This window comes from Berghia stephanieae, chromosome 9, assembly GCF_034508935.2.
Source record: "Berghia stephanieae isolate SIO BIC M18660-M18661 chromosome 9, UCSD_Bste_1.3, whole genome shotgun sequence".
Taxonomy (NCBI): domain Eukaryota; kingdom Metazoa; phylum Mollusca; class Gastropoda; order Nudibranchia; family Aeolidiidae; genus Berghia; species Berghia stephanieae.
This window is the reverse complement of record NC_088368.1, coordinates 43,512,759-43,527,758: the sequence shown is the minus strand read 5'-3', so window position 1 is coordinate 43,527,758 and position 15,000 is coordinate 43,512,759. Positions and strand designations below refer to the sequence as shown.

The window sequence follows — 15,000 nt, the reverse complement described above, 5'->3', positions numbered from 1 at the left end:
ATTATTATTATGATTATTATGATTATTATTATTATTATTATTATTATTATTATTATTATTATTATTATTATTATTATTATTATTATTACTATTATTATTATTACTGGATCTAATCTTATCTTATTATGAAACTTGCAGAGAACTCGCAGGGAAATATAATAATAATAATAATAATAATAATAATAATAATAATAATAATAATAATAATAATAATAATAATAATAATAATAATAATAATAATAATAATAATAATAATACACACTTATACAGCGCTCATTCTCTTGTAAAACACAAGCTCTGGGCACTTTACAATATAAATTATAAAATAAGACAAAGACATTTTTTTAAATGTACAATGCAATGAACTCATAGCCAAATCAAGGGTTCATAGCGTCAATAAAAGCAAATACAGTAAAAGATGTGTCTTGAGATTCTTTTTAAAGGCTGGTAAAGACTTGAACTCCCTCAGACCACGTGGTAGTTCATTCCAATTCTTGGCACTCAACCAAATTCTCATTTTTAATAAAGAAAAAGGGCAACCGGGTCATCTCATACCTGTGGCAGATTCGGGAGAACTTTGAGTTTGGTGATAACGACAGCAAAGACTGGTAGAGGTGATGTTGTTGAGCAGTCTCCACCTTGGCTTTCCATGTTGATTTTATGAATTCGTATGGGCCATCGCCTGTTATTGTAAAAAGGGGAGTAACTGAGAAAACTCTGAAAATGTTATCATCTCGTACTCATCACTGTTTTAAACTGTTTAATGGAAAATGTGAAGGATGATTTTTAATAAGTGGATTGAATTTGTAACTTTAAATCAATTGGATTCACTAGTCTGATGTCATGCCGCCCGGCAATGGTGGCCATCTTGGTTCTAAACAAAGATAATCATTACTTTTTATTCTTCATGCTGGCTAGAACTTTTCATATGCCTTGTGATCAGAATGTGTAAAAGTCAAAACATGATCAAATTTATGGGGTTTTTTTCTCCTCTGGATACGCTTTTATGCTCGCCGGGGAAATATTTCATACGGGCGTCCGCCATTGTTCCGATAGTTTAGAGCCAGTGTTACTAAGTTACCATGCATCATAAGGAAGGAAGTGACGATACGACTGTTGAAGAGTATTACAATTGTTAGTATTAGTAAAATAACTGAAATGTCCTGAATTTCTAAATGAGCCATTTGATATAGCCAAAAATGGGCCCTTTTTGAAATTAAATTAAGTGAAATGTCCTAAATTTCCGAATGAACCCTTGAAACATTCAACTCATCCACGTTGACTTCCCTTGTTGTTACATAACATTTGTGCGGCTATGTGGTTTTGTGGTATGACACTCGCTTTCGGATCGGAAGGTCCTGGGTTTGAGCATTGCTCGGCGCATATTTGAGTCCTTGGAATAGACTCATTACTCACATTCTCTCACCGTACTCAGGTGTAAAATGAGTACCTGGCCGTTAACATCGTTGTCTCTGTTCGAAAAAATTGTAATATCGCCTAACAGGCTTCATGTCACGTCCTACATATTAAGTGTTGCTGTTGGCCAGGGAACCCTTATAAAGCGCTTTGAGCATGTTTATTGGATATTGCGCTATATAAAAGCTCAAATTTTCCTGTTTGTTTCCCGTTCATTTTTAGGACTGCCATATCACACGACACTTATATCAAAACTTTATCGCAGTCGCTCTGAGGTTGTCGGTCAAGCTTTTGTAGAAGCCTAAAAATAACACATACATCCTTCGACTCACTGGTCCAAACTGCATGTGTTGTTCCCTTATTTATGAGTCACATTTACTCCCTTTATCTTTCTCTCCATTTTATTGATTAATTTGGGCACCTCTAGTTTTTGTATTGGAGCATTTGGGTAATTCCTTCCTTTTAAAAAATGCCATTCAGGAGACTGAAGAGAGTAGGTGGATTGATACTGGTGAGTCAAAATTATTATCACTTATATCAACACTTTATCGCAGTCCCGCTGAACTTATCGGTCAAGCTTTTATAGGCGCCTAAAAAATAAAACAAACATCCTTCGACTCAATGGTCCCAAAATGCACCAGGGAAGTAATGAAGTGTCAAGTTTGCTCATTGACGATGCTTTACGAAGCAGGAGGATGGATGGATGATGGGTCGCCGCACGACGAACAGCATGCTCGTATTGGAGCATTTGGGTAATTCATTATGTTTTTTAAAATGAAATTCAGGAGACTGAATATAACAGCTTCGAAAAAGAACAAAATACCAAACACGGAACGTTTCGGGCTCAAAACCCTTCTTCAGCCAACAACGAAAAAACATTAAAGATATAAATACATTACTAAATTTCAGATGGACGACCGAGATAATTTTCTACAGAGAGGACCTAAAAAAATCTCTTGTCTTGTCTGGAATTTAGTAATGTATTTATGTCTTTATTGTTTTTTGTTGTTGGCTGAAGAAGGGTTTTGAACCTGAAACGTTCAGTGTTTGGTATTTTGTTCTTTTTTTTTTGTTTGAAGCTGTTATGTTCACTTTTGTTTATTTTTTTTTTTACAGTCCACAGCTTCTAGCAGCCTAGTAGTATCAATTCAGGAGACTGAAGAAAGTAGATACCTACATTGATTGTTGACCGATAAACTGTTGAGTCAAAATTTCGATTGCATTCACGGGATTTACAGGTCTATTATATGGCACGTAGCAGGAAATGATAAATTAAATTATACAGGCCTGTAAATTGTTGGTGAAAAAATTGTCGGAACTTTTTGCAGTGAATACATACATGTTTAGCTGAGCGTGTAGGTGGTATGATGATATTATAGCTAACTGATAAACGGCAAATTTTGTTTGGTCTTTGATGCGACAAATGAAAAGTTTTTTAGTTTTGGTTTTTTTTTTTAAGTTGGCATTTGAAACGGAATAAAATCTATTTTTTTCGAGGAATGACATAAAACTCTTTTATTTTCTTTTTTATTGGTTCTGTTCTTTGACGTTACGAATTTTATTTTTACTATTATTATTTTTTTTTATATTAGCACTTATAGAGCAAAATCGTACTGGCGGAAATCAAACAATAGATGGAAGATTTACAGGCCTGATTATAATTTGTAAATTGTTAACTCTTAAAGTAAAATTAAATCTGTAATTCCTTTTTAAATCATTATGCGAAATGCCAGAATGATATTTTTATATAATTTCACTTTTTTAAAATTTGACTTATTTTCTTTTATTTTTAACCATAATGCATAATTTAGAAATAAAAACAGCAAAACGCATATTTACACTTCTGTAAAGTAGTTCAAAAGTGTCTTCTGAACATGGTCCTGAAGCAAGGAAATGATGAGGTATCTCCCTCCAAGTTTCAGCGTTCGGCAGACTTCATCAAACATTTTCCGGACATTGCTAATTACCTCTGCTTCCTCACTTACAAGAAGAGCATCTAGCGTCCCTTTGTCAAGAGCAACACCAAACTCCCCATCAGAATATGACATCTAGAAATTAAAAAAAAACAAACCAATAAATGTAATTTTAAACCCATCAACATTATAATTATGTGAAAAATAAGATTCTGTGCTAGCAAAGGACACAATTTTTTTTTTTTTTCATTGATGCTATGCGTTTAGATAAATTACTCACATCATCTGCAGGCCGGATATAAAGTACTAACAAACAAAACTGTGTGTAATTGTGAACGTTTATAGTCTGATATAATCTCGTGAGAACTAATCATTAACAAGGCTGTCTAAAAATAGTAACAAAAGCTGAGTGATGTCAATTTCATTCCTTCTATACCTTCAGTGATCAAGCTGAAACAGAATATTAATGACCAAATATTTTGTAATTCTTCTAGAAAATAGAGGGCATGATATCAATATCAAACTGCTGGCATACATAAATTAGACAATTTATCATTATTTTAATATTTTTGCCCACAGTGATAAGGCATCATAATCCAGACATTTGCTTCGCTCAAACAGAAACAGATTTGGAGAGCAAGGAGATTATATTCCAGCACTAAAATAAAGATTTTAAAAAGTAATGCCTTGAGCGTTTTGCTCTATGGATCAGAATGTTGGAAGATCACAGAGAGTATCATCCAGAAACTTGAAGTATTCCAAAACAAATGTTTGCGACGAATCTTCAAGATATTCTCACCAAACACAAACTCAAATGAGGAGCTGAGAACGAGAGCTGCAGTGGAGTCTCTGGAGAGTCTCATTAAAAACAGAAAATGGCAATGGTTGGGGCATGTCTGTCGCAGACCTGATGAAACACTGATAAGGAACACTCTGCGATGGCCATCCCAAGGAAAGAGGAAATGAGGCAACCACAAGGAGACTTGAAGACGTACCATAGAGAGTGACCTAAAACAGAGACGTCTGTCTGTCCCTCGAGATGGCCCCAAAAATAGCTGCTGACAGGACCAGGTGGAGATCCCTTGCATCGCCTCAAGTGCCAGGATTGAGTGAGTGAGTGAGTGATATGGCATCATGAAAATGTCTATGCACAACAAAAAAAAGAAAAAGAAAAAGAAAAACAGAAGGAAACTGTACCTGTGTGACATCCATTGTCTGAAATGTCATTTTGGGACGTTTATCCTTGTGCCTTTCGGTCATCTGCCGGATGACCACATCACTGATATCTATGTTGACCAGGTTCTGAAGACCATTGTCGTACATATTCTCACTTAATGCTGAGTTACCGCAACCAATCACCAATATCTTATTAGCAGGCATTGTGTATTTGTGAATAACATCGTGCAATACAGGATACTCGCCATACCTAAAAGGAAAAAAAAATATCATTGCCTTTTTTACCCTGGGTAAGGGTATAGGCCACAGACCAACAGTTTCCATCCTTCTCTATCCTGAGCTATCTTTTTAATCTCATTCCAGGTCTTACCACTTCTCTATCAAAAAATATGTAAAGATATTATTGATAAATATAATATATTGTATAACCAAGTGATATTATGGGAAGGAGCAGAAGAAAAAAAAAAAAAAAAAAGAAAAAATATATTTTTGATAAATTTACTTTAAAAATATGGAGCATCATTGTCATCATTACATTGTTAAAAAAAGATTTCTTAAAGAAAAACTTCTTTGCCTTAACAGTCTCTGTTTGTATGTTTGCTATTAACGGGTTTTACAGTGCTCGCAATACATTTAGGTCACTTCAGCATCACAAAAAAGGAAGAAAATGGGATAGTAAAAAAAAAGAGATAGATTATGTAGGGGGATAGAAAACACTGTAAGTAAGTATCTCCCTGCCCACTATGGCAGGTCAAAAATCCCACCCAGTTACAGTCGCTGTCATGTGATGATTAGACTGTTTGCGTGAACGGGGCCGATTAGAGGCTAGACGGCGATTGGGATTGTTTGGAAGCTTTAACCCTTTGCCCACTAGTCATTATGATATCCGAAATGCTATTGTCGTCTACATCTACGCCAGAATAGAAAGAGAGGATGGAGCCTACCATGATATAACACTTTATGGAGCCCTAATTTCATCGTAAAAGTTCTGTCAACTAACAGGTGGGTGGGTATCGCTTTCCAGAACTTATGTCCTTATATGAAATCCTGAGTTTTTGACCAATCAACGATTGCTCTATAGATAGCTCGCTTGTCAACATGTGTCAGCTCAGCCCTTGATTTATGTACATGCATCACAGGCGATATATGTTGTGTAACTTCAAAGACCACAGTTGACCTATCTCTAATCGGCCCCGTTCACGCAAACAGTCTATTGTTGGCTGCCAAGGGGCTTCTCATTACATGGATTTGGATTGTTAATACTCTTCAACAGTCGTAATGTCACTTCCTTCCTAATGACGCATGGTAACTTAGTAACACTGGCTCTAAACTATCGGAACAATGGCGGACGCCCGTATGAAATATTTCTCCGGCGATCATAAAAGCGTTTCCAGAGGGAAAAAAAAAACACATAAATTTGATCATGTTTTGACTTTTACACATTCTGATCACAAGGCATATGAAAAGTTCTAGCCAGCATGAAGAATAAAAAGTAATGATTTTCTTTGTTTAGAACCAAGATGGCCACTATTGCCGGGCAGCGTGACATCAGACTACTGAATCCTATATCATATGACATATAAAAAATTTTTTTAAAAATTATGCCCTTCCGCCACGACATCATAAGATGTTGCCTAGGAATTAAATGAAGGAATATAGATAATTCATCAAACAAGATGTCTGATGTCAACAGGAATCACCTATGTTGTCCAAAGTGAGCAAATTGGGGATTAATAATCTTGCCCAAGGAAAAAAACGAAAGTGCCTGAAATGGGGCTCCAACCCGCGACCTTCCGGGTCACAGTGCAATGCCTTAACTACTTGGCCACTACGCTCCCCCCCCCCCCCCCACCCCTATATATATATATATATATATATATATATATATATATATATATATATATAAGACAGATATATATAACTATAATGATATATTTTAAAATGACAAAAGTTATCTATTTAATTAAAGTTTGTAAACGATTAACTTAGATCATTATTCTTTTAGACATATATTCCCAAAAATCAAAAATCCGAATTGTTACAGTAAAGACTGTTTATTAAACAACAAACATAAGATACACATGAGTGCAGGATGACTGTTAGATACAGAATGACTCCCAACACCGTAAATACTATGTATCAGACATTAGCCGTGAACAATACTAACTACCATTAGATGGACGATACAAGTTCCGATACATGAATACGACAACATTCATCCAATCAACATAAAGAAACAAAAGACTGTGTCAATCTAGAATTTAGTAATGTATTTATGCCTTTATTGTTTTTTGTTGTTGGCTGAAGAAGGGTTTTGAGCCTGAAATATTCTGTGTTTGGTTATTTGTTCTTTTTTGAAGCTGTTCTATTCATTTTTGTTTATTACTTTTCTACAGTCCACAGCTTCTAGCAGCCTGGTATCACTTTGTCTAGGGTAAAGCAATTCATCAGTTTATTTTGTTGCTTGATCTAAATTGTGATGCTATAAAACAAAAACAATAACAACAACCAAAGAACTGATTTCAACAACACAAGGAAACATCCAACTGCCTCAGCACCTTAACACACATGATTACATTCTAAAGCTAAGAACACTTGCACTGGTAAGAGATTTATGGAAAAAAATTACTCACTGGATACAAGTAACAGACTGATACACTCGAAGTAACGCACACATTCACGGCAAGCGTCCATAGAGACTGTGCAGCCATATTCATTCATAAAACAAAATGAATCACTTTGCATACTTGTGCGCTTGAGACCCTCACCTAACCACTAACTCCACTTACCACTCAAAAGGAATGTTACCGCGTCTTTTGAAAAATCTGTCCCAGTAATCAGGCTGGCTGAACTCTTCATGACTTGAGGGTAGAAGTTCCATTTTATTCTTATATTGATGCAACAGGTCTGAAACAATTACCCATTTTTAAAACAAAAACAAACAAAAAATAAAGAAAAAGAAATATTATTATGCATGGCCATTTTCTATTTATTTTCAGCATTCAAGAATACAAGTTTGAAAGTTATCAGGCATATCATAATCATAACGTTGCAGTAAAGAAAAAAAAAAAAAATAAATAAATAAATAAAAAACTTGAGCTTTAACCCTCTCGTGTTTAGATTCTTTTTGGGGGAGTAGATAATGAGTTCCCTATATGGCCATGTCAATCATGTAGACATCCTTTGATGATATAAGCCTACTCTTTGATATCTGTAGTCGCCTTTTCATTTTCTACGGTCACTCATGGCTAAACTCCGCCCAGAAACGATTTCATAGGTCCGTCCATCACCAAATTTCAAACTTTTGTTCTCGTGAGTTCTTAAGTTTTTTGACCGAAGAACGATTGGCAACTGAGCATCTTGACCCTTCAACGATTGGTCGTTCTTGCAGCTCACGTGTCAACAGCTGTCAACAATGAATTGAATCATCGTTTAGGCAGTGGAAGACGGCCATGGAATAGTTGCGTCACATCACCACGTTGTTGAATAAATTATCCAGGCATGGTCGATAGGCAAAAAAGCCAAATTATGTTCTAGTTACATTTGAAACAAACAAAGTATATCACTGATCTCGTTTCTTTGAGATATAAAGAATGATATAAAAATCAAGAAAATCGGCCGATAAATAAAAAAGTTGCTAAAAAAAGCTAAAATAAACAAAAGCAATTTTTAAAATCAAATTTATTCGTAAAACAGTTGGTTTTCAACCGATTTTTATGAAACAAAGACCAATGTACTTCTTTTTTCAAGCTGATTTCAGCAATGTGACTTTCAAATTCCTCAGAATTATATTTTTTACTTTTAGATTTTAGCTTTTAGGCCTACTCAATAAGGTGTTATATTCCTTGCATAACAATAGCGTAATACATGGACGGGGAGAAGCGTCTTTGTTTCGGCCAGCTGGATAGATAGCCTGTGATTGGTCGAAGACTTTGAGACGCTTGATTCACAATTCTACACGAACGGACCCTGGCGGTCTATCAAAGAGGTGTTACAAATTTATTTACCGAGTATTTTTCTTGGTGCTAAAATTACAAAGTAATAATTTCACATCAGAAAAAATAACTATGAAGTTCCTATCTCTTTATTGCAATAAAATTGATACCTCGAATGACAAAATCGACCCACAAATAACGGAGTTATAAATTATTCATAATATTTTTAAAAGTTTACAATAATTGTCTTCAAAGTCATTTTTCATCACCAAAGTCGTAATTTTTTACCGATTTTTACCAAACAAAGTGCAATGTCAATGATTTTCACCCGCAAATAAAAAAGGATTTAAATCGCAATTTCTGAAACATATTTTCTTTTCTGTCGGCAAATTTATAAAAATCAAAGCTGAAAACACCCTGCGGCAGTGACAGGGCCTGTCATTTCCTTCACAACGATTGGATTTTACTTACTGAGGCCAGTCTTGGCTACCCCGCCCATGAATATTAATGCCGTTGTCGGTTTTTGTCGGGTTGAATCTTAAAGAGTTAATATAGACGCGCAATATCCACTTTAGGAGACGCTTTACAACGGGTCCATGACCAACAACAACATGTAGCATGTAGAAGGAGACACAACGCCTGTATTTCTAATTTCAACAATTTTTGGAGTAGACACATAGGTCTTGGTATAAAACCTATTGTAAATTTGACCCTGAACAAGAAGAATCTGAAGTCAAGACAGCGAAAATCGGAGAGAGAAAAAATTGTCCACTTTTTTATTAAATAAATACTGTCGCGCCCCCAATCCATCGTAGATCACTCAGGAAAATAGGACCAGCCGGATTTTCGAGCGACCGCCTAACGCTAGGCTTGCTTCCCCCCCCCCCCCCCCCCCCCTTTTACCACTAGTTATTTAACCCATAGAGGCCCGCTTCCCCTGGAGTCGCCCGCGACTGTTGAGGCCCGCATCGCCCGTCATCGCCCGCGGCCCCCGAGAAAAAACGGATCATGTTTACTTTGTTATTGCAACGAATCACTTCGTTTTATTCTAAACCGGAAACATCGTAAACGTAATGCGATCGTTCTATTTCCGTTTCGTTTTTACCGCACGTTTATATCGTTGATAACAAGTGAGTAATCGAATTCAGAAAAATGGCATTCCCGTACGTTGCGTGGCGCTAGAAATGATGTTTTGGAGAGTGGTGTGGACGATGAAGAGGATTTTGGAAATGAAAGCGATATCGAACTAGAAAGAGAAGATGTAAACGATGGTGGGGATGGACAAGACAAGGCGTTAGCACCCGATCAAGGTGATTCGGACACTGAATCGGAGTCCGAGATTGACGAAAATGACGGGAATGGGGGTGCGGGGAACGAGTTTTTTTTTTAATACTTTTTTCCCAATTTATTGAAATCAAAACATGTCATGTTATATATCATTCGAAAGCAAATTTATCTGGCTATAAAAAGGAATTAAAATTATAATTTTATGTCATTTGGTTCTCGTTTAATAATTTTTTAACTTTGTGTTGGTATTTTTTTGTTAAGAGTTATGCCCCTTACACTGGGCCTCATGGGAATTTTTTTTAGTAAACACCGGGCCTCTATGGGTTAAATCAGCCACAAATCATATGCCAGGTGTTGTTTAAAAATTGCCAAAACGCCAATTAAAAAAAAAAAAGGCGAAATACACGATAAAGACTTTTTGCCTTTAATTTCAGTCTTTTTTAAAAATAAAATAAAAAAGACGAAATATGCGACAAAGACTTGCAGAAGGCAAAAATAGGCGGATACTGTGGCATTTTCATAGAGGGAGAGCAATATACATCCCTTGTCATCTAGTACCTATACTATAAATGTGAATGTGTACATCCCATTCTGATTATCACCCCCCCCCCCCCCCCAAAAAAAAAAAACAAAAAAAAACAAACATTTCCATCATCCAAGTGCCAGCGGCTTTTTCTCTTTGATCTCTGTTCATGAGGTTTCTCCTACGCCCAACACCTCGGTTGTTTGTGGGTCACCTCCTCCCCACCTTCCCCCACCATCAGTTTATTTCTCTCCCTACCTAGGGCCGAGCTCTGCATGCACTATTGTCTAATATTGAATGACACTAACCCTGCCCCACCCCTAACACATGGTGGGGTGAGGCCTGAGATAGTCTCCATTATTCTATCCTCCGTTTCTTGTCAATTGAATGCCGACAGCAGACGTTTGGTTTTTTGAAGTTCAACTGTATGATATTGTATGTGTCACTAGAAAATAGGTACATTTAAAAAGTGAGTTTGCCTATACTACTTGTTAAATTAATCTGAGGTTGGCTCTGAGATTAGTTAGTTGGATAAGTAAGACAAGAGGTACTTTATTTACTAAAGTCCATAAAGAAAAGAAAGAAGAAAAAGAAAAAAAAAAAAAGGGGGGGGGGGGTTCGCTGAATGCAATGTGTTCGTTGAGTATCCTCCTCTCCTTACGTCCAGTATCACCAAAAGCAGTCACGAGAGAGATGATGATGATTGGATGAGAGTAGGGAGGTGGGGCGGGGCTAAGAAGGGAGATGAGCCCTGAACTGAGAAGGTGCCACTACCTACTAGAGAGGTGGGCCTTTGGCCTACCAACCTCCGCTGAACGTCCAACTCGCCTTGAGCATGCATTCACGCAAAATATAAAGATTTTTATTAAAAACCTACCTATCTTTCAAAAACTAGCATCTTTCAACTTTCTAAGAAACATTTTGATTTTTCAGAACTTTAGTTCGTTAAAAAATACAGGCCAATCTGACCCGTTGAGTCGAATGAAAACGAAATTTTGTTGTTTACACGGTTCAAAGGAAATGCCGTAAATAAGCTTTCATGGACTTCCTGTGTTGTTTTTACAGTGTCACGTGACCGTTTTGAGAAATTTGTCGTCTGCTACAAATAATTAGACCGGTGGGGGGTAGATATTTTCGTTGGAGCAGAAAAAAAATGAGTATTATTTCTTGTACTTGTAGAGAGGACTAGGGTCCAACAGCAGTCAAGTTGATTGAATGAAAGAAAAAAAAGGTCTTTTTTTTATCCACCGCCACCACCACCGTGAGAGTGGAGGGTGGGGGTGGGGTGGGGGGGGTTGCATGAAGACGAAAGGGAGACGTGTCGCTTGGTGACCTTGGTGACGTAGAGCATCTCAACGATGCTGGCAAGTGTTCTTAACCCCTTAACAGCGAAGCTAATTTTTTGCTTTCAGATAATAGTTTGCTTTTATCTTTATTATTGTTAACGGAGAATACAGCGTTTCCACCAAGAGAGCAGTCAGACTCGGACTTCAATTGTCTATAATCGTTTTGCCGTTACTTGTCTTTTGACGAAAGAAGATTTGGCGTTAGGTCAAAGATCGAATTTCGCCGCTAAAGGTTGCATTGCTACTGGGTTTGCTCTCTTTCCCCCCCCCCCCCCTTTTTTTTTTTTTTGTTCTTTTTTTTTCAACTTAGTATTGTTGATTGCTATTTCCTTTTTTATGATTAGCAAGTGCCGTAGGAGTCTCACAGGATGCAGGAGTACTGCAATTAACCCTTTGCCAGTGACACTGATTTTTTTGTTTTCAAATAATAGTCTTCATTTATATTATTTTTTAACGCAGAAAAAAAAAAACGTTTCCACCATAAGAGCAGTAAGAATATTGATAAAAAGCGCTTTGAGCACGTTGGTGGATATTGCCCTATCCTATATAACAGCTCAAATTTTTAAATTGTAATTTGTTTTTTGTCTTTTGATGAAAACGGTAAGATTTTATTTTTGGTCCAAGTAAGATTGATATTCGCCTTTAAAAGGTTAAGTTGTTTAGTTTTTTCAGGTTTTTTTTGTTTTGTTTTTCGAATGCGGATACGCTGCTTCTTCCTTTTTTTTCCTCAACTGGCAAGCTATCGCTGTACTTACCCGCATGGCTTGCAAACACATAAGGATACATCTAGGTCACAAAACCTTACATCCAGGTCACAAAATCAGACAACTAGGCCACACATCAAGACATCTCTGTTTCGTTTGTTCCAAGATAGCAAAACAAACCAGACGTCTTGGTATTTGGTATTTGCAAGACCCCCAGAAACCAATTCCCTATACAGCTCTTGTGCACAGTTACTTATGACCTTGATTTCTTTCGTACCCACCCCCAAAATCCCACTTATTGTGTGTTATAGGCAGAACATAATAAATAGCTGGGCTGCCACATGCGTGACTAAATTGGCCAAAGAGAGAATCTATACTTTGGCATTAGACACCCATTGCCTGATGTCTTGGTTTTTAATCCTAGCCTAGTGAGAGAGAGAAAACAAAACAATCATACATGTATCTGCAAACAACAGAACGTTTTCATTTTACATTGGAAGGGGAAGGGATAACACTATGACAAGAGAGAGAGAGAGAGAGAGAGAGAGAGAGAGAGAGAGAGAGAGAGAGAGAGAGAGAGAGAGATGGGCGGGGGGATAGTAAGGGGGAATGGGGAAAGATGAAAGAAACAATGGGTTGCCTGATGACGTAGATCAAAGGATTGTTACAGCGGTGTTCACGGAGCGTACTTCGTGAAATTTTAACCTTTTACAGTGACACTGATTTTTTTCTGCAGATTGCTTATGCAGAATAAATCGTTTCCACCAAGAGAGCAGTAGTAAGAGTATATTTAGACTCGGGCTTCAATTAAACTATAAATCGCAAAGCTTGTCTTTTAATGATAACATTAAGACTAAGATCTGGAGTTTGGGGAGTGTAAGATGGGATCTCGCCATTAATGGTTAAAATTGTTTTGATTTATAAAAAAAATAACTGACTCACACACACACACACACACACACAAACACAAGAGCGCGCGGTCACGACAGCGAGGACCATCTATTGCTTGTGTTGCAACGGTAAACCAGTTTACGTGTACGTAGATCTTGAGGCTAGATGCCCCGTTACCGTGTACGAAGTCACTCCCAAAAAAAAAAAAAAAAAAAGAGACACACATACACACACACGCACACACACACACAGTCTTGCATCCCCTACGAACTAATTTTGCGCACCAATTTTTACTGCACTAATGCACCAAATTGCATACCTATCTAGGGACACTTTTTTCCGTATCTTTTTCTCAATAAACTTTTTTAAAAACCTTTGTTTTGTTTGGACAGCACCAGACGTAACAGACGTAAACCCACACGATTTCGCAAGGAATGAATCATGAAAAAAAAATAGGATATAATTTCAAACACAACTTTTGAAATTCATCAAGGATTGTCCAGTACCGAATTTTTTTTATAAAAAACAAATGCATCTTCAAATCTAAACTGCTTTTGACAGTAAGCGGTAGTTTTTTTATTTATTTTTCTGTCCAAACGAATGATTGTCCTGGTATTGGTATGGAAGCTAAGTATTGGCATTGGTAACACCAGCGCACCTCTCTACCTCTATTCTCATCCAGGATGAGAATAGTTACTCCCTTTTTTTTAAAATAATAAATTCAATATAAAAATATGTAGACTTGCTAAATAGAGAAAATGCAAATAATGAATAATGTATGAAGGCAATATCTAATTTATTTATCTTATGAAAATGAAAGTGAAAGGAGATAAGTCAGTAAGTCAAAGCCAAAAGTCTTCAAACTACAAACATATCTCAGATCCAAATTTTTGAAGAGTTTTCGGATTTGATAAGCTTCGGTTTAGAAGTAACGAAAAAGACATGTTTTTAAAACAGTGTGTTATTTATATTATGAGGTTATTACTTTGAATCAAGATCGAGAACAGATCTTTCAACTGGAATATTTTATGAACTTATTCCATGGAGCTCTTACATACTGTCTGTTCACCTAGACTTATTCTCATGCCTTGTTTATTTGTTTCCGTTTCTTTTTCGCTTCTAAAATTCTATAATTTTTGTAAGTCGTTAGATTTATATTTCGCATAGATTTGTGAAAGATCTATGACATAATTTTCCAATTTATCGCTTTTCGCATGGGAAATGTCGAGTTGTAAGGAGCGAGCCTTGTTATCTCTTCTTTTTTTTTTTTCCCATCCACTTTACAGTTATTTTAAAGTCAATTTTAAAGAGTTTTGTGCGGCCATTTAGTCTAGTGGTATGACACTCGCCTTCGTAGCGGAAGGTCCAGGGTTCAAATCCTGCTCTGAGCAGCGCATAGTTGAGTCATTGTAAAAGGCTATTTACTCACATTCCATTGCTGAGCATTTATAATGATAATGATAAGAAGAAGAAAAAGAAAAATAATAACAACAACAACAAAAACAACAACCACAACAACAACAACAACAACAAGTTCGAGTTCCGCGCTGCGAGGCGCATAGTTGAGTCCTTGGAAAAGACTCTTTAGGTACTGACATTCCCTCACCGTTGTCAGGTTCTAAAATAATTACCTGGCCGTGAACAGCGTTGTCTTAGTCCTGAAATAAAATTGTGATATCGCCAAACAGGCGTCATGTCTCGTCCTACATGTTATGTGTTGCTGGCTAAAGACCCCTTGTAAAGCGCTTTGGGTATGTTTGGTGGATATTGTACTCTATAAAAGTTCAAGTTGTTTTGTTTGACTTTTTT

The 15,000-nt window shown here is 36.7% G+C and overlaps 1 protein-coding gene across 3 annotated transcripts in view; it reads right to left on the bottom strand.

The window, feature by feature from the left end:
- The window catches only part of LOC144980294 (eEF1A lysine and N-terminal methyltransferase-like), a 36,513-nt gene extending 22,202 nt beyond the window's left edge, over positions 1–14,311 (bottom strand). Inside the window, exons 1-5 of one of the 3 annotated variants that reach the window (XM_078927936.1) lie at positions 14,177–14,311; positions 7,295–7,412; positions 4,527–4,755; positions 3,256–3,464; positions 556–682 (exon numbers count right to left, since the gene is read on the bottom strand). In XM_078927936.1, the coding sequence (XP_078784062.1) occupies positions 556–682; positions 3,256–3,464; positions 4,527–4,755; positions 7,295–7,386 (657 nt within the window). In that variant the 5' untranslated portion in view covers positions 7,387–7,412; positions 14,177–14,311. Of the gene's footprint in view, positions 1–555; positions 683–3,255; positions 3,465–4,526; positions 4,756–7,294; positions 7,426–14,176 lie in introns of all 3 variants that reach the window. The other 2 variants (XM_078927937.1, XM_078927938.1) reach the window with 2 other exon arrangements.
- Between the last annotated feature and the right edge of the window lie 689 nt (positions 14,312–15,000).